This window comes from Anarhichas minor, unplaced genomic scaffold, assembly GCF_050575085.1.
Source record: "Anarhichas minor isolate MPS153535 unplaced genomic scaffold, ASM5057508v1 ptg000031l, whole genome shotgun sequence".
NCBI lineage: Eukaryota > Metazoa > Chordata > Actinopteri > Perciformes > Anarhichadidae > Anarhichas > Anarhichas minor.
The window spans coordinates 3,619,311-3,640,270 of NW_027466477.1; the positions used below are offsets into that span (position 1 = coordinate 3,619,311).

General features: G+C 37.3%; 1 protein-coding gene across 1 annotated transcript; it reads left to right on the top strand.

Annotated features, from left to right (window-relative positions):
- Positions 1-586: 586 nt before the first annotated feature.
- emx3 (empty spiracles homeobox 3) lies at positions 587-17,288 on the top strand. The gene is made up of 3 exons (XM_076105273.1): positions 587-932; positions 9,393-9,577; positions 17,109-17,288. The coding sequence occupies exons 1-3, from the start codon at positions 587-589 to the stop codon at positions 17,286-17,288; spliced, it is 711 nt and encodes a 236-aa protein (XP_075961388.1).
- Positions 17,289-20,960: the final 3,672 nt, after the last annotated feature.

Genomic DNA, 20,960 nt, shown 5'->3' on the forward strand with positions numbered 1-20,960 from the left:
GTCAATCATCATCACTCCCCCCCCCCCCCCTCCTCCTCCTCCTCCTCATCGTCATCCACTCGACCAACAAAATGGCTGTCTATGAAATTAAATATTGCTTCTGCGCATGCTCAGCGCACCTCTGCCAGGGAGGGCAGGGCAGGTATCTCTCTCTGCGCGAGCCCGTTTGACTGACAGACACTCTCGGCTCCAGACTCCAGCGCGCGGCGGCAGGAGGCGCGAGGACACACCGACTGATCCCCCACCGCTCTCTGTACAAACCCGGCTGCTGCTCCGAGGATCTGCGCTGCACCGGAGACTTTGAGAGGAGTTTGTTGGGTTTTTTAGTGTCACCTGCACGCGGAGCACAGAGCGGGCTCCTCAGAGACACCGCCCCGGACACACAGGTGAGAGGAACACGTCCGTCGCTTCACCAGGTGCGACAAAATCCGGATTTTTCTGTTTTTTACGCACGGGGACTCTTGGAGAGAGTTATGGCTCTCCGGGGGAAACTGGGAATCTGAGTTCTGCGAGTCCGAGGAACTGGACTAACTGGACGCCGATTTGTTCACATCTTCCTCCTCCGCGCAGCTCCAGGTGCTTTACAATGTTCCACCACAGCAACAGCAAGAAATGCTTCACCATAGAGTCTCTGGTCGGGAAGGAGGCGAGCAGCCACAGCGGCGGCTCCGGGGATGAGCCCATCCGGCCCACGGCGCTCCGGTTCCCGGAGTCCCTGCACCCCGCTGCCGGGGTCTTTGGCTCCTGCTTCCAGGGGAGCAGCGGGAGGACTTTATACTCGGCCGGGCCGGACATGGTGCTCCAGGAGCCCGGGACGCACATGCACCCGCTGCAGATCCCCCCGCAGAGCTTCTTCAGCCAGCAGCACCGGGAGGCGCTCAGCTTCTACCCGTGGGTGCTGCGGAGCCGGTACCTGGGCCACCGCTTCCAAGGTGAGCCGGGAGGAGGGAGGGGGCTCCGTGCTTCACCTTTACAGTATTTATACATATGTATTTATTTATTCATGGTTTTCTTCTGGTATTTTTTGTGAATTGAAGCAGCTTGAATCACTTTCTTGTTGTTTCTGTTATTGTTGTTCATCGATATTGTTTTTAATCAGCTCATCTCTGAGTGCGTTACAACAATATAAGTTATATATAATATATATTTCCACTTCACTGTTATTATGTTCTTTATTTTTTTGTCATTAATGTTTTATTTTCCTTATTCTGGATAATATTCATATTGATAATAATAATACTAATAATTATAAATATTCAGTATTCATTTTCTAATTTAATCTAACTAACAGAGCTCTCTAAAATTATAAATAGTGATCAGCTAATGACGATATAAACGTATTAGTATTAGTAGTATTAGTGGTAGTATTAGCAGTAGACAGTATTTAGTAGTACTGCAGTATTTGTGGCAGTTTAACTCATTTTGCAGAGTGAATAATGTCTGATCAATTAATTGATGGGATTATTGATATAATATACAATAAATACCCGTTTAATGTTTTTTTACATTCATAATTTTAATGTTTTATCAGCAGTTAATCTTCTAACAATCAATATTAATATTAGATTTCTTTATTCATGTTTTCTTTATTTGCTGAAAGATTTATTTCATCCTGATGACTCACTGAGGAACCCCCCCCCCCCACCGAGCACGAGTCATTTCAAACAATAAATCATCTCATCTCTTATATAAGGATTTATATTTTATTGTTGTTAATCTTACAGGAAACAGCTCGTCTCGTGCTGAAACGCTCGTGTTATATTTTTGGCTGCAGCACGAGCGACCTATAACCTAAAATACTAATGTTCCTATAATAATGTCCTTGCGAGATTCTCATTATTAGAATCATTATTTGTATTATAATGATAATGTGGTGCTCAGTTATGAAGTCAAAACATATTTTAAGTCTAAAAAGTACAGTTTTCTATAATGTTTCGTGTTTTTCTCTTTGTAAAGGTTTAAATCTTTTAAATCTTTTAAATCTCAGAATCAATCTGAAAGTCTTTACTGAAACGAGACTAAACAGAAAGAACTTAAAGTTGATTTCTGCTCTTCAGACGGAGTTTCTTCTTCTGAAGGTTTGGAGAGTTGTATATTTACATATGTTTGATGTATTTTAATGTTAAACTCAGTGACAGTTTTTAATGTTTAATAGATATTTAAACGAGCTCAGTCGTTGTTTGGTATTTCAATAACAATGTTAAATTGACACTGTTGGGATAGAAAAGATACATATTTCATTTTAAACCGATTTATCTTTATTGTCTCCGATGTTTTAACTCGAGACTTTATTGTTTATATAATAATTAAACAGAGAGTTGAGTCAAAGAGACTCACGTGGGATTTTAACTTCACGGCCTTTTTATTAAATCACAGAAGAAACAAAATGTCTTGATTCTACATTTGTCTTTTTCTTTTAAATGACTTTCAAACACTTCTGATAATTGTGATTAAAATCTGCTCCTCACAGAAAACTGATTCATAAAGAATAAAATCAACTTTCATTAATCAACAGAATCCGATCTGATGGTCTCGCGGGAAAACAGTTGATGTGAATCTCAAATATGAGTTTTTTTGATCCTGGACCACCGCGATGAATATTATAATTGTTTCTAGTTTGATTTATAATACAACATGTTTTTATCATCACTCGAGGAAACATTTAAAAGTGACGCAAGAATCAACAGCAGCCGAGTTCTGACGTCAGAGCCGCTGCAGTAAAAATAATAATAATAATAAAAAGTAACGTGAATAAAATACTTCAGAATGTTTCACAGAGAAAATCATCTTTCTGTGTTTTACAGATTAGAAATGTATAATTCAGAAGACAAATAATAAGAAATAAATCATAAACAACTGATCCAGATTGTATCAACATGTGGGACGCGACCCAGCAGAGGGCGGTCAGGGGATCATTATGTGTGATTAAATATCTCTAAAAATAAGAAAAGAAAAACAATATTAAAACTATCAGTCCAGTTGAGTCAGATTTATTTACATTAAATAGAATAAAATAAATCAAAATAAAGAACAGGCCTATAACAATACTTTTATTAAATTAAAATAAATACTATTTGGATGTTTTAATGCTATAATATTAAAAACAAATACAAAATAAACAGTTATTGTACATTGAATAAATGAATAACATTATGTAAATAATTGTGAGTAGAAAAATATTTCACATTCAAATTGACTTGGAAACCAAACAGAATTTAAATATTAAGCTTCATTAAAAGCAGCTGAAGTTTAAACCGATTATTTCAGTAAACAGAAGAAGAAGAAAGTCTTTCATCTCAGAGATGATTTCCACTTTAACCCTTTAACATCCAGTTATCCGTCATTAAAGAGCGAGACTTAAAACACTAATTATATTTATTGTTATTGTGTGTCGTGTTGTTGCAGCTAATACAGAGTTTACTTCATGTCATCACAGAAGAGGTGAAAGCTGTGATCGTCCATAACCATTGACCTCTTCACTGATCTATTATACAGGTGATCAAATGCACGCTCGTATTCTATAAAGTGTTAATACGAGTTATTTTATAAATAATCCTTTAGTATTCTATAAATAGTAATAATAATAATATTAATAATGCAACATGTTTTAAGACAAATCAAAAGCACAGCTCCTGTAATATTTCAGATATTTATTTATTTATTATGACTTTAATCTTTTCTGATGATTTTAATCTCTTTCTTGAGATTAACGTATTGTTTAGACTTCCGACTGTTGACCTTTACGGATCGACTCCATTAAACATTCCTATTAAAATAAGGAAAAACTAACTTTAAACAACTGAATCAGAACTTTTGAAGTTTCCAACTCACTGAAGAAATACAATCTTTATCAGTTTAAATAGTGACTCAGTTCAAACAAGCTTTATTGACACAAAAAGACAGCCTGAAGTCACTTTCACAGATTGGTGAATCTCGCTGTCAATCAATATTCTTCTTCTTGGGTTTAATCCCTTGTTGTGTTCTGTTCTCACAATCCAAGCAACACGCATCAAGTTGTTGTTATTATGAAATAATATGCAGACTGTTTTCTCAATTAATCGATTCATCATTCAGTTTAGAAAATGTCGGAAAATAGTGAAAAATGCTGATCACAGTTTTAATCCAGCAAATGTATTAAAGCTCGATAATGAAGAAAAAGTTATAGATTACAAATGAAGCCAACTTTTAAACCTTTTAAAAATGTTTACATTTCATATTAACATTTTATCAAGTTAAAATCTTCTAAACGAGGGTCAGTTTTTACTGAGTTATTATTTCATCTTTATCTTTCATGTTTTTGTTTTGCAGAAATATTGAACACAGATTTTTAAAATACTTTTTGCCTGTTAAAAACAAGAATAGAAACATCTTAATAATAAAATAATATTAATACAAATACTACTTATTGCTGCTCTCCAGTGAAAAACATCTCCAGTTTTGAGCGACTTTGGAATTTTTTAGTAAAAATTCTGCTAATTTGTAATCGACGACATTCATGCACGCTGTTACAACAACCCTAATGCACGCTGTTACGACGGCCCTAATGCACGCTGTTACAACAACCCTAATGCACGCTGTTACAACAACCCTAATGCAAGCTGTTACAACAACCCTAATGCACGCTGTTACAACAACCCTAATGCACGCTGTTACGACAACCCTAATGCACGCTGTTACGACGGCCCTAATGCACGCTGTTACGACGGCCCTAATGCACGCTGTTACGACAGCCCTAATGCACGCTGTTACAACAACCCTAATGCACGCTGTTACGACGGCCCTAATGCACGCTGTTACAACAACCCTAATGCACGCTGTTACAACAACCCTAATGCACGCTGTTACGACGGCCCTAATGCACGCTGTTACGACGGCCCTAATGCACGCTGTTACGACGGCCCTAATGCACGCTGTTACGACAGCCCTAATGCACGCTGTTACAACAACCCTAATGCACGCTGTTACGACGGCCCTAATGCACGCTGTTACGACGGCCCTAATGCACGCTGTTACGACAGCCCTAATGCACGCTGTTACAACAACCCTAATGCACGCTGTTACGACGGCCCTAATGCACGCTGTTACGACGGCCCTAATGCACGCTGTTACGACAGCCCTAATGCACGCTGTTACAACAACCCTAATGCACGCTGTTACGACGGCCCTAATGCACGCTGTTACGACAGGCTATGGACCACGCTGTCCTCTTCCTCCTTCACCTCAGACACATTTGTATTCATTAGTTGGAAGCAGCTGACAGCCTCCACTTAGCTCACCATTCAGGTGGCGTCTCAACCTGTGGTCTGGGGACAACCGCGGGTCCTTGAGGTGCTTCATTTAGATACTGCTCTTAAGACTTTTTCTCTTCTTCATGCACTCTGAAAATGACTGAAACGTTCTGATTGTTTTGCCTTTTGAACACACGCTCATGCACACACACACACACACACACACACGCACTCTGGCAGGTCTGGACTTGTCAGTGCCAGGAGAGCCTGATGTGCCATCTGCCCCAACAACCCTCCTCCTTCTCCTCCTCTTCCTCCTCCTCCTCCTCCTCTTCCTCCTCCTCCTCCTCCTCAGGATTTTGTCTCTCACTAAAATTCTTTCTCTTCCTCCTCTTCCTCTATACTTTCTCCTCCTCCTGTTCTCTCTCTTCCTCCAACTCCTCTTTTAACCTCCTTGTCCTTCCTCTTCCTCCTCATCCTCTTCCTCCTCCTCCTCTTCCTCCTCTTCCTCCTCCTCCTCCTCCTCCTCCTCTCATGTCCCTAGTATGAGGCGTTGCTCCATGTTGGAGCTACCTTCTGTGTGGTTCTGCAGCTCTTTCCATCCTGTTGAACAGGAAGTGATGCTTTTTAAATGTTTCTGACGTGTTTGTAACAAACAGTAGAAGAAGAAGTGGGTTATTAGCATTATTAGCAGTGTTAGCCGCTCCACTTGTAAAACAAACAAAGAAAATAGCAAAAACACCAAATCAACCTGTTTGATTGACAGAATGTAGTTCATCATCATCTGTTTACATTATTCTTCTTCTTCTCCTCCTTCTTCTTTTTCTTCTCCTTCTTCTTCTTCTTCTTCTTCTTCTTCTTCTTCTTCTTCTTCTTCTTCTTCTTCTTCTTCTTCTTCTTCTTCTTCTTCTCCTCCTCCTTCTTCTTCTTCTTCTTCTTTTTCTTCGTCTTCTTCTTCTTCTTCTTCTTCTTCTGATTCTTCAAAAATCAGTTTTGGGTCTAAATGTGTTGAATATTATTTTGTCTCCAGCCTGAAACGTTTAGATCTCATTTCATTGTTTCCACCTTATTTCCAGCAACACACTAAGATTAACTGGATATAATTGGATATAAAAGCTGCTTCATCTTCAAGGAAACATTTTGTCTCACTGGAAGCTTCCTGGCTCTGTTTCGGGTTTTATTTCACATTTGCAGAAAGAAGAACTTAGTTGAAGTTAAGTTGTTTTTGTCTGTTGACGACGAAGCAAAGCAGGAAACGACAGCAGCTCAGCGTCGTGTCTTCAAAGATTTGGTGGAGCTGGTTTGAACTCTGCCGTCTCACAACTGAGAAGCTCTGAAATATAAATGAGTTATCTTCAAACCACACGGGACTCATCTTTAGAAACTTGAGTTCTTTGAAAGCAAAACTTTGGTGGAACTGGATTAAAAAATGTTGATGCCAAAGTTCACAAAAACACCAAATCTGCCAGGTTAGGTTTTTTGGGGTCTTGTAATAAATAAATAAATAAATAAACAAACAAACAAATGAATAGCTTCAATGAAGTGGCAGAAAGGGAAAATAGAATTAGAGGAGTGTGCAGAATAATTTGAATAAGAGCTCTGAACGTTTCTTTTTATTGATCTCTGCAGCTGTTTTTCAGAAAAGAAAATGTGAATGTTTTTACTTTGTGAAGGGCAAAAATGTGTTGTTGTTGTGTTGTTGTTGTTGTTGGGAGTGTGAGGGAGTCTTTACTGTCATTAGGCAGCTACACTGCAGCATGTCATCATTACCTGCCTCCAGTTTGTCAGCTGCTGTTGTTCAAAGAGTTAAAACCGTCAAACTGAAGCTCATCAGAGAATTCTGAAACATGACGTCACTTCTGGAGAAGAAAAGACAGTTTGTGACTCGCTCAGACAAATATTTGACAACAGTAGGTTACTCTTGAATTTAACCAGGAAGTGAATCTGCATCTGGTGAACTGAACTTGAGAAGAAGAAAGAGAATGTTTGAAGTGTTTATTAGCGATTATTCGGTCTGTTCAGGTGGTTTTTCCTGCAACGGTTGGAACAAACATCGATAGAAGAAGAGTTTACGTCTGAATCCTGCAGACGATTGTTTCCCTTCAGAGGATCATTTGATTCACGAACTTTTAACAGTTTGTTATTAGTTGTTTCGGAGCGTTCGCTGCCTCGACTGTAAAAAAACAAACCAGGCTGTGACCTCTGACCTCCGTGTAAACTCGATAATGTCGTTACGTTAAAGTCTCGTCTCGGGTTCTTTCACATTCAACAGAAATCAACCGTCGCATTTGCAAGCCGAGCTCCTCTGAGACGACTGTTGACATCCATCAGCCACGGCTCCCCGACTGACTTTGCATATGAATGACACTGTACAGGCGCTAACGTTGGCTAAAAGGCGTGAGTACGTGTCGGCTTTCTGCACGCCATCATTGTCTTCCTCGCCTCCTCGAAGCCGCCGAGCAACCGACTTTTTTGCGTGCCGGCGTGTCGGCGACTCTTTTCAGCCGAGCCGCAGCGGTTGAGGAGAAGTCGTGCGTGGATTTGTTTTTATGTAAAATATTATTGTGATATTTACGTCCAATTTCAATAAGCGGTCAGAAAAATAAAGCAGACGTTGTATGTCGGTTTGGAGCGAAAGCGAAGACACAAAGAGAAACACAACGTCCACTTTTACCGACATTGTTTCTCTCGGATCAGATTCACTGAACGGCACGTCGACGCGTCTGATAAACAAATTGGGTTGTTTTTTTCTGTAACCTGCGAGGATCCTAGCGGTCAAAGATCAAATCCCTTAACCACGTCAGGAAAATTAGAAGAACCACATGGAAAAATACTCTTTACGAAGATAATATTATATTTGACTGGTTTGAAGTAAATGTATTCATTCAGATGAGAATGAAAGTTTTAATGTTGTCTTTGGTTCAGGTGGAGTTTATATTTTATTTTTCTGTGCTTTGCATGATCAGATAAACCAAGTGGAGTAAAAAGTATTTCATCTGAAGGCAAGGCAAACCTTTTTATTTATTATACTTTCCGTTACAATAAAACAATGTAATTAAGTTTTATTTATCATGTTGGTTGTTTTTTTTGTTTAAAAAAAGTAAGAAAAACATGAAAAATGTCTCAAGTTACCAGATGACTTGTTTTTATCTCAAACACAAAGATATTCTGTTCATTGAGATATAAAAGTAAAAACATGCACATTTAAGAAGCTGGTTAGAAGCAAATGTTTGACTTTCCTGCTTGAAAAGTGACTCCAGACAAATATAACGTTCACTTAAACTGATATTGATTCTTTTAGGAGTCTAAAATACGTCCACAGCAGAACATTGTCGTAAAGCACTGACTCTGGAGAAGTACCTCGTACAACCACACTTCTAAATATCTGAACTATAGAACTCTAAATATGAACATATATATCTGTGTCTTCATTCAAATCTATTCATGTCTAATGCTTTGCTAGAACAATACTTCTGGTGTTTCTGTGAGGCCCGGTTGGGTGACATGTTCAGCAGGCTCTGTGAAGGTTAATGTTCTACTCACATTATGTTTATCTTCATAATTTTGGGTTAAAAATTCACATATTCTCCAAAAAAGAATATTGACTGTGACGTCAATCAATAAAAGATGCTCAATCATTCAAGTATCAGCTCTCTATTAATAAAACGAAACATTTGATTTTAAATGTAAAGTGCAGCAGCAATAGAGACGTTTACTCATTTAGTTATAATGGTAGCATTATTATAATCAAAAGCTTCATCATAATGTTTTATTTGCTGGATCGATTTAAGTTTCCAGTTATTTATTGTCTTCAATCTCAGAATCCCTCCTAAAGAAATACGGTGTGAGTCTTGACGTCGTGGTGGAGTATAAGTATAAACTTCTTCAACCATTATGTCCAGATTCTTGGAAGTAGTTAGTTTGAACATCTCTGACTGTTTGCTTCTTTTTAGACTTTATATCTGTAAAAGTTCAGTTCATCTGCTGTTTGATCAGCGTCAGCGATGGTCCCGGTGTGTTAGAGTTCAGTTCATCGTGCAGTGATTCAGTGATTGAGATCTTTATTTTTCTATCGTCAGGCAGTCTGAGAAAAAACGTGACATCATTTCGATTTCTCTTCACTGCAGCTTTGTGTTTGTTAATCTCTGTGCTGTTTGTGTTCAGGGGATGACAGCAGTCCTGAGAACCTGCTGCTTCACGGTCCGTTCTCCAGGAAACCCAAAAGGATCCGGACGGCGTTCTCCCCGTCTCAGCTGCTCCGTCTGGAACGAGCCTTCGAAAAAAATCACTACGTGGTCGGAGCTGAGAGGAAGCAGCTGGCCAGCGGGCTGTGTTTGACAGAAACGCAGGTAAGCATCACGGGAAGAGGGACGGCGGCAGACTGAGGAGGAGGAGGGCATGATGAAGAAAACATGCAACTCTTATGAGAATAAGAATATTAAAAAGTAAGAGAGTTAAAGCAAAACATAACTTTTCTTATGTCATTAAAAGTATAGTTTATTATAAAAAATCATAAAAAAGTCATAGTATAGTATGTCATAAAATATCATAATATAGTACATCATTAAAAAAGTTAAAAAAAAGACATTGTATAGTATGTCATGAAAAGTGTAGTATGTCAAAAAAGTCAAAGTATAGTATGTTACAAAGAAATTCATAAAAAGTCTAGTTTAAAAATATAACAGAACATATGGTTGGGTGGATGAAAACTAACTAGCTCAGTGATTCTCAACTGGTGGACCCGTTTTCAGTGGGTCGCGGTCCTTTGCCTGAAGAAAAAGAAAGAAATCCTGTGGTTTTGTTTTATTTTTTAATGCAGCGGAGTTATTCACACTTCTTAACAGTATTTGGTGTCAATGCCTTGTAATGCTAATATAGACACCCGCCATTTCACAGTATAGAAGAACACCCACAAAGTTTGTTTTCATGCTAATTGAGCGAAACGCAAGTACGACACCGACTGCATGAGATATGGATTTTCTTACGTTGAGGACAAAAGAGGGAAAAACCTCGGTGTGTTTTGTGCAGCGAGGTTCTGGCGCAAGAAAGCATGAAGCCGTTTTACTCGTTTACGTGACATTCAATAGAATAGTAAAATAACAAATATAACTTCAATAATATAGTATACTTGAGTTTTACCTTAAAGTAATTCAAGTGTTTGCATGTATTTAGGAAATCAAACCTCAAACCCTGCCAGTGTTAGTGCCTTGCTCATGAGACTTAGTCCAGTATGTGTTTCTCAGGATGAAGTCAGATCCGCTCTGATGTCAGGTTGTGTTTCGTGCGTCTGGCTGTGATCCAGATCGGAGGAATGATGGCGGGGGAAGTGAGTCGGCGGTTAGTCATGCCGAGGCACTCCCTCCCTCCCTCCCTCCTCCCTCCTTTTTCTCAGGAGTGATTGACAGTGTTTGTCATCAGGTCGCCACGGCGATAAGAGTCCTGGCGTCAGTGAAACGATGTGAATCATCGACGATTATTTATTATCTCATTTTACAACAGGAAGAGAAAGAGAGAGAGAGAGAGAGAGTAATCCATCAATCAGCAGAGAATCACAGCCATCAACAGCTATTAATCACACGCAAATTACACTTTTGCAATCATTGAACTTTTATAGACGATAATGATTGAGCGATCAGCGTTCCTTTAGGAGATCTCAAGGCTTTGATCCAAAAACCCTTAAAATATCAGAGTTAATAAACGGCTGTCAAATCAAAACGTAGAAACTGAGCTGACGATTTTATTAAATCCACCACGGTGAGAATTCAGTTTTATTAGTGCTGCAAGAAATATTGAGATATTTACTGCAGTGAAAGAATATACATGTACTTAGAGTAGTTAAAGTAAAAGTATTGATTGATCAGTAGAATGTTTTCCTATTCTATCCGAGGTTTCTGGATTAATATTCCTGCTGCAATAATGTGTATGTTGCATCACAACTGCTTTATATCTTGTTGGCTGGTTTATTCTCCAGCAATGCATCATATTTTACAAGATCATGATATCTTTGTAGCGTCGCTGTCCTGTGAGAACCACGTATCAAGACAAAATATTATCACAAACATTCAACATCAACACATAAAGAAACACTTCATCCTTCAGTTTATCACAAACATTCAACATCAACACATAAAGGAACACTTCATCCTTCAGTTTATCACAAACATTCATCATCAACACATAAAGGAACACTTCATCCTTCAGTTTATCACACACATTCATCATCAACACATAAAGGAACACTTCATCCTTCAGTTTATCACACACATTCATCATCAACACATAAAGGAACACTTCATCCTTCAGTTTATCACAAACATTCAGCATCAACACATAAAGGAACACTTCATCCTTCAGTTTATCACACACATTCATCATCAACACATAAAGGAACACTTCATCCTTCAGTTTATCACAAACATTCAACATCAACACATAAAGGAACACTTCATCCTTCAGTTTATCACAAACATTCATCATCAACACATAAAGGAACACTTCATCCTTCAGTTTATCACAAACATTCAACATCAACACATAAAGGAACACTTCATCCTTCAGTTTATCACAAACATTCATCATCATCACATAAAGGAACACTTCATCCTTCAGTTTATCACAAACATTCATCATCAACACATAAAGGAACACTTCATCCTTCAGTTTATCACAAACATTCAACATCAACACATAAAGGAACACTTCATCCTTCAGTTTATCACAAACATTCATCATCATCACATAAAGGAACACTTCATCCTTCAGTTTATCACACACATTCATCATCAACACATAAAGGAACACTTCATCCTTCAGTTTATCACAAACATTCATCATCAACACATAAAGGAACACTTCATCCTTCAGTTTATCACAAACATTCAACATCATCACATAAAGGAACACTTCATCCTTCAGTTTATCACAAACATTCATCATCATCACATAAAGGAACACTTCATCCTTCAGTTTATCACAAACATTCAACATCATCACATAAAGGAACACTTCATCCTTCAGTTTATCACAAACATTCAACATCATCACATAAAGGAACACTTCATCCTTCAGTTTATCACAAACATTCATCATCATCACATAAAGGAACACTTCATCCTTCAGTTTATCACAAACATTCAACATCATCACATAAAGGAACACTTCATCCTTCAGTTTATCACAAACATTCATCATCATCACATAAAGGAACACTTCATCCTTCAGTTTATCACAAACATTCATCATCATCACATAAAGGAACACTTCATCCTTCAGTTTATCACAAACATTCATCATCATCACATAAAGGAACACTTCATCCTTCAGTTTATCACAAACATTCAACATCATCACATAAAGGAACACTTCATCCTTCAGTTTATCACAAACATTCATCATCATCACATAAAGGAACACTTCATCCTTCAGTTTATCACAAACATTCATCATCATCACATAAAGGAACACTTCATCCTTCAGTTTATCACAAACATTCATCATCATCACATAAAGGAACACTTCATCCTTCAGTTTATCACAAACATTCAACATCATCACATAAAGGAACACTTCATCCTTCAGTTTATCACAAACATTCATCATCATCACATAAAGGAACACTTCATCCTTCAGTTTATCACAAACATTCATCATCATCACATAAAGGAACACTTCATCCTTCAGTTTATCACAAACATTCATCATCATCACATAAAGGAACACTTCATCCTTCAGTTTATCACAAACATTCAACATCATCACATAAAGGAACACTTCATCCTTCAGTTTATCACAAACATTCAACATCATCACATAAAGGAACACTTCATCCTTCAGTTTATCACAAACATTCATCATCATCACATAAAGGAACACTTCATCCTTCAGTTTATCACAAACATTCAACATCATCACATAAAGGAACACTTCATCCTTCAGTTTATCACAAACATTCATCATCATCACATAAAGGAACACTTCATCCTTCAGTTTATCACAAACATTCATCATCATCACATAAAGGAACACTTCATCCTTCAGTTTATCACAAACATTCATCATCATCACATAAAGGAACACTTCATCCTTCAGTTTATCACAAACATTCAACATCATCACATAAAGGAACACTTCATCCTTCAGTTTATCACAAACATTCATCATCATCACATAAAGGAACACTTCATCCTTCAGTTTATCACAAACATTCATCATCATCACATAAAGGAACACTTCATCCTTCAGTTTATCACAAACATTCATCATCAACACATAAAGGAACACTTCATCCTTCAGTTTATCACAAACATTCATCATCATCACATAAAGGAACACTTCATCCTTCAGTTTATCACAAACATTCATCATCATCACATAAAGGAACACTTCATCCTTCAGTTTATCACAAACATTCATCATCATCACATAAAGGAACACTTCATCCTTCAGTTTATCACAAACATTCATCATCATCACATAAAGGAACACTTCATCCTTCAGTTTATCACAAACATTCATCAACACATAAAGGAACACTTCATCCTTCAGTTTATCACAAATATTCATCATCAACACATAAAGGAACACTTCATCCTTCAGTTTATCACAAACATTCATCATCATCACATAAAGGAACACTTCATCCTTCAGTTTATCACAAACATTCAACATCAACACACAAAGGAACACTTCATCCTTCAGTTTATCACAAACATTCATCATCAACACACAAAGGAACACTTCATCCTTCAGTTTATCACAAACATTCATCATCAACACACAAAGGAACACTTCATCCTTCAGTTTATCACAAACATTCATCATCAACACATAAAGGAACACTTCATCCTTCAGTTTATCACAAACATTCATCATCATCACATAAAGGAACACTTCATCCTTCAGTTTATCACAAACATTCATCATCAACACATAAAGGAACACTTCATCCTTCAGTTTATCACAAACATTCATCATCATCACATAAAGGAACACTTCATCCTTCAGTTTATCACAAACATTCATCATCAACACATAAAGGAACACTTCATCCTTCAGTTTATCACAAACATTCATCAACACATAAAGGAACACTTCATCCTTCAGTTTATCACAAACATTCATCATCATCACATAAAGGAACACTTCATCCTTCAGTTTATCACAAACATTCATCATCATCACATAAAGGAACACTTCATCCTTCAGTTTATCACAAATATTCATCATCAACACATAAAGGAACACTTCATCCTTCAGTTTATCACAAATATTCATCATCAACACATAAAGGAACACTTCATCCTTCAGTTTATCACAAACATTCATCATCATCACATAAAGGAACACTTCATCCTTCAGTTTATCACAAACATTCATCATCATCACATAAAGGAACACTTCATCCTTCAGTTTATCACAAACATTCATCATCATCACATAAAGGAACACTTCATCCTTCAGTTTATCACAAACATTCATCATCAACACATAAAGGAACACTTCATCCTTCAGTTTATCACAAACATTCATCATCATCACATAAAGGAACACTTCATCCTTCAGTTTATCACAAACATTCAACATCAACACATAAAGGAACACTTCATCCTTCAGTTTATCACAAACATTCATCATCATCACATAAAGGAACACTTCATCCTTCAGTTTATCACAAACATTCATCATCATCACATAAAGGAACACTTCATCCTTCAGTTTATCACAAACATTCAACATCAACACACAAAGGAACACTTCATCCTTCAGTTTATCACAAACATTCATCATCAACACACAAAGGAACACTTCATCCTTCAGTTTATCACAAACATTCATCATCAACACATAAAGGAACACTTCATCCTTCAGTTTATCACAAACATTCATCATCAACACATAAAGGAACACTTCATCCTTCAGTTTATCACAAACATTCATCATCATCACATAAAGGAACACTTCATCCTTCAGTTTATCACAAACATTCATCATCAACACATAAAGGAACACTTCATCCTTCAGTTTATCACAAACATTCATCATCATCACATAAAGGAACACTTCATCCTTCAGTTTATCACAAACATTCATCATCAACACATAAAGGAACACTTCATCCTTCAGTTTATCACAAACATTCAACATCAACACATAAAGGAACACTTCATCCTTCAGTTTATCACAAACATTCATCATCAACACATAAAGGAACACTTCATCCTTCAGTTTATCACAAACATTCATCAACACATAAAGAAACACTTCATCCTTCAGTTTATCACAAACATTCATCATCAACACATAAAGGAACACTTCATCCTTCAGTTTATCACAAACATTCATCATCAACACATAAAGGAACACTTCATCCTTCAGTTTATCACAAACATTCATCAACACATAAAGGAACACTTCATCCTTCAGTTTATCACAAACATTCATCATCAACACATAAAGGAACACTTCATCCTTCAGTTTATCACAAACATTCATCATCAACACATAAAGGAACACTTCATCCTTCAGTTTATCACAAACATTCAGCATCAACACATAAAGGAACACTTCATCCTTCAGTTCATCACAAACATTCATCAACACATAAAGGAACACTTCATCCTTCAGTTCATCACAAACATTCATCATCAACACATAAAGGAACACTTCATCCTTCAGTTTATCACAAACATTCATCATCAACACATAAAGGAACACTTCATCCTTCAGTTTATCACAAACATTCATCATCAACACATAAAGGAACACTTCATCCTTCAGTTTATCACAAACATTCATCAACACATAAAGGAACACTTCATCCTTCAGTTTATCACAAACATTCATCATCAACACATAAAGGAACACTTCATCCTTCAGTTTATCACAAACATTCAGCATCAACACATAAAGGAACACTTCATCCTTCAGTTTATCACAAACATTCAGCATCAACACATAAAGGAACACTTCATCCTTCAGTTTATCACAAACATTCAGCATCAACACATAAAGGAACACTTCATCCTTCAGTTTATCACAAACATTCATCATCAACACATAAAGGAACACTTCATCCTTCAGTTAATCACAAACATTCAGCATCAACACATAAAGGAACACTTCATCCTTCAGTTTATCACAAACATTCATCATCAACACATAAAGGAACACTTCATCCTTCAGTTTATCACAAACATTCAGCATCAACACATAAAGGAACACTTCATCCTTCAGTTTATCACAAACATTCATCATCAACACATAAAGGAACACTTCATCCTTCAGTTTATCACAAACATTCATCAACACATAAAGGAACACTTCATCCTTCAGTTTATCACAAACATTCATCATCATAAAGGAAACACTGTATTTTTGTCTGTTTTTAGTACTTTTACTTAAACTTTACTCAAAAACAAACAGGAAATCACCTCGTCAAACGTTTACTTTGTTTAAATTGTCCGACTCGTCGTCGACAGATTTGAGCGACGTGGAATCATAATTACTCAACGTCTCGTCCCACACGGAGACGACGTCGTATCAAAGAGACACCTGAGGCCGAAGATCTCATAATACTTACCTCCGTAAAGGTCCTCCATGAAAACGAACTACTTAGTTAGCTGTTGTTATATTTTACATGATCCTCTCTGAGTATTAAAGTAAGTCTGTAACTTTTTAATACTTTTCTGTCATGAATAAAAAGTTTAATTTGTAAGAAATAAAACACAAGCGTTGTAAAAGTCTTCATAGCTACATGTAGAAGAATAATACCAGTTTTTAACTATATAATTATACTATTATCTAGTTTTATCTGCAGCAATACATCGTATTTATCAAGACAAACCTGTATTAAGACACACCTGTCTCTCTCTCTGTGCGCAGGTGAAGGTCTGGTTCCAGAACCGCAGGACGAAGCACAAGCGTCAGAAGTTGGAAGAAGAGTCTCCTGAAGCTCTGCTGAAGAGGAAGGGAAGTCAGCACATCAACCGCTGGAGAGCAGCCACACAGCAGCCGGGAGGAGGAGGGGGAGGGGAGGACGTGGACGTCCTCAGTGAGGACTAGACTGCAGCAACACACACACACACACACACACACACACACACACACACACACACACACACTTTAAATGTGCGTTCAGACCAGTATCAGCAGATTAGATTCATGTGAACAGGATTAGCTACTTTAGCTCGTGATGCTAACAGCTCAGTGTTAAAGGTCTCAACAGAAGCCCTGAGACGTTTCTGTAAATTTAAACTCTAAATAATAAATTTGGTGTCTATAACAGATACAAGCTGACTTTCATGAACCTGCACAAACTTGTGTAAAAAGCAGACACTGAACGCACCACGAGGCCAACTTTAGCTCTCTGTACCAGTAATGTAACGCAGTGATGACGAGGACCAAAGTGAACAATGAGCTGTAATTAATCTGTAGGATTTGAGATTCATTAATTAAAAATGTAATTTAAGGTTTTTAGTATAAAACAAGCTGAACTAACTTATCATCCAAGTTACTTCACCTTTTTCATTTGAACTCATTATCTGTGACTTTGTGCAATGATTAGTGATATTTTGCTCTGTTTTGGTAAAAAAAAAAGACCAAAGTTCAGCGTACAAACTAAACCAGTAAGAAAGTGTTTTTTACACAATAAGACACTTTTATAAAATCAATCAAATTCTCCTTCTTTCAACCGAGGCCTGCATTCCAAAATAAAACCTGATGTTGCACCATGACATCATTCCATCTCTCTTATTTCGACATGTTTTACTTCATCAAACTAAACGTTGTACTTCTGACTCATGCATCCAGTAAAATGCACGACTCAAAACAGACGTCTGAATTCCACCGCGAATGGAAAGTTACCAAAAGCAACATGTTGCAGAAACAAATGGCGATCGGACCGACAGCTGCTTCCTGTTCAGACGCGTTTGCTGGATATTATTTTTACAGGTTCGTCTCACGTTTTGAGGAAATCAGAATCTGCCCAAAAAACATCCGCAAGAAAATCATGACGAAGAGTTTAGAAATCTGCCTGAAATCATTATTTAAAGTTTGATTACAGCTCAAGTTTCTCATTGACTGACTGCGTAGCTAAAATATGTCTAAATGTCCCACGAGATAAAAGATATCATGTAAAACATAAATACAGTAATAGTTAGGCTTCATCTGATGTTATATTTGTTACTTTTTGGACATTTTATTCTATTCTTATCTTTTGGTCCTACACGGAATTAGAGATAACACACACACACACACACACACACACACACACACACACACACACACACACACACACACACACACAGATACATAGCAGCACATAAAATCAACACAGAACACAAACATAACTCACCTTTCCGAGAACTGATGGATGTTCCTGAAGGCATTACGCTCATGCAAACAGCAGGAGGTCAAAACTGTCCTGTTAAAGACAAGGATACAACAACAACAACAACAACAACAACAACAACAACAGTAAAACTCTGATCAGCCATGAAAGAGGAGCTTGAAATAAGAAACTGTTCCTTCCTTCCTGCTGGAGTCGGACTGACGAGGAGATCTGACGCTTCCGAGAGGCAAAAAATAAAAAAACAAACAGGAGTCCAAAACGTGGTCACAGCTGTTGACTGAACACTCTGCGGTGGATTTTCTTTTTTTTTTGGTGCCAAAACGAAGCCAGCGTTCCTGAAAAAAATAAAATAAAATAGAGACGATTAAAGAGGAGAAGCTGGTTCCTGAGCGTCTGTCTGCAGCAGACGGCAGACGGTTAGCAGGAAATCTGCTCGGCTGAGAGTCTGAAAGAGGAGAAGAATCCACCTTAAACACATGAACTCTGGTTGTGATGCTCTTTATAATCAGGCTCCATCTACTCTTCTAACTTCACTCTCTACTACACTTTTATCTTTTACTTAAAGTCCAGAAAAAGGTCTTTGTCAACTTGTTAAGGTGGAACACGATGATGTAATCACATTCATGTGTTTATCGGTTGCTAATAATATAATTTAATAATTCATATCATCACAAAAAGACGCTGATAATCCAGGTTTTTAATCCAGGCTACACACTCGGATATAGTTACACACATGACACTCAACATGTTCTTCAGTCTGGATTTGAATAATTATGTCAATGTGGCGTATTAAAGTTTAAACAGGTTGTTCATTAATAAAAAATAAACAATAGTTAGCGACAGAGCTAGTTAGCGTTAGCATGTAGCCTGTCAGCTAGCATGTTTTCACTTCGCTAAATCGTCCCACGAGACGTGAAAATGAATTTCTGCTGTGCATGTAATTACATTTTGCACCTTAATAAAGAAGAATTAGTATCGAATATTAAACTGATTCTTGTTTGCATCCAACAACAATAAATCCCTCGAGTCTTGGACACTGGCAAGCGGCCAAAGGCTCATGGGAATTGCAGTTGTTGTAACAAAGATAATTATTTGGTCGAGCTAATTGTCTAATTTAAAATATGGAGAGAAAACCTTCAGACCTTTAATAAGAACAGACATGTTGTTACAGAGAAATTAGTATTTTATATTTATTGAACATTTAATGTTGAATGCAGACATTATAGTTTTTTATTGGTGTTTATCAGTTTTTCGGTGCTAAACTCTTCAGTTTTTCGGGCTTTACAAGTTGACAAAAACCACCTGAAGGCTCCGACGGTCACTCTCTGTGGAAACAAACAAGTTCAGCAACAAAAGAGGAACATTACAACATTTGGACTCGTGGAACTTGCTGAACATCACAAACTATTATTTTATGAGTGGAGTTTAATTTGTAGATTAAAAGTTGAACTTCCTGAGGAAACTGAAATCTTCACTTTTAATGTTTAGTTTCTCGTCTAATAACAGAGTTTCTAAACTCTACGATAATCTATAATTCTCTTCTTGTCAACAAATCTCATGTCCGTCTCTTAATGTGGTCTGACTTCCTGTTTGTGGCTCATTGGTTCCTACTGAAGACGTAAACCTTTAAAAACACAAATCTGTAGTTTCATGTTTCAAAAGGTTCCTGAAACAGCTGGTCACTGTAGTTCTTATCCCAAAAACAGGAGGAAATAATACATGTGTTGGGGACTATTTCCTGGGGCAGAATAATCCACATTTAAGCTTTTATTTACTGGGGTTTACTGACAAGAAGAGAAATATAAAATCATGAACAATCAGGTCTCTCATTGAGGGTTTAACCTCATGCAGCCGCGTGTGCCCTGCTCAGCGGCACTGCGGCGGAGCCAGAAACCAGCTGATCCCGGAGCAGTTTGAACCGTTTTCAACTTTTCATTCTGCTGGTTAGTTGTTTTCTTTTTTTTGGAAAAATGTAGGTATTTATGTAAAACAAATGGATTTGAGAAAAGTATTCTATGCATCGGTTGTGTATATAATTATAATAATAATAGTAATAATAATAATAATGATAATAATAATAATGTGTGGACTGTTTGTTTCTCTCACTGCAACCGTTCATCTGTTTGTTTCTTCTTCCTGGACAGATTTGCCTCATCATCTTATGTAGCACTTCTTCTTCTTCTTCTTCTTCTTAGTCAAATCTATTTTTTCATGGTTTTAGGATCGAATGCACTAATAACTGTACGACTCGTTTCCTCTCAGAAGGGAGGACACACAGGGACAGAGGCTTTGTACTTCCTGTGTTCAGATTTGGAAAAAATTATAAATAAAAGGAGATGAAATCAAACATTTTGTTGTTGGAAATCTGATGATTGAACGGCTCG

Coding starts and splice junctions, on each gene's coding strand:
- emx3 (XM_076105273.1), top strand. CDS start 587: ATGTTCCACCACAGCAACAGCAAGAAATGCTTCACCATAGAGTCTCTG. Junction 933..9,392: donor CCTGGGCCACCGCTTCCAAG/GTGAGCCGGGAG, acceptor GTTTGTGTTCAG/GGGATGACAGCAGTCCTGAG. Junction 9,578..17,108: donor TGTGTTTGACAGAAACGCAG/GTAAGCATCACG, acceptor CTCTGTGCGCAG/GTGAAGGTCTGGTTCCAGAA.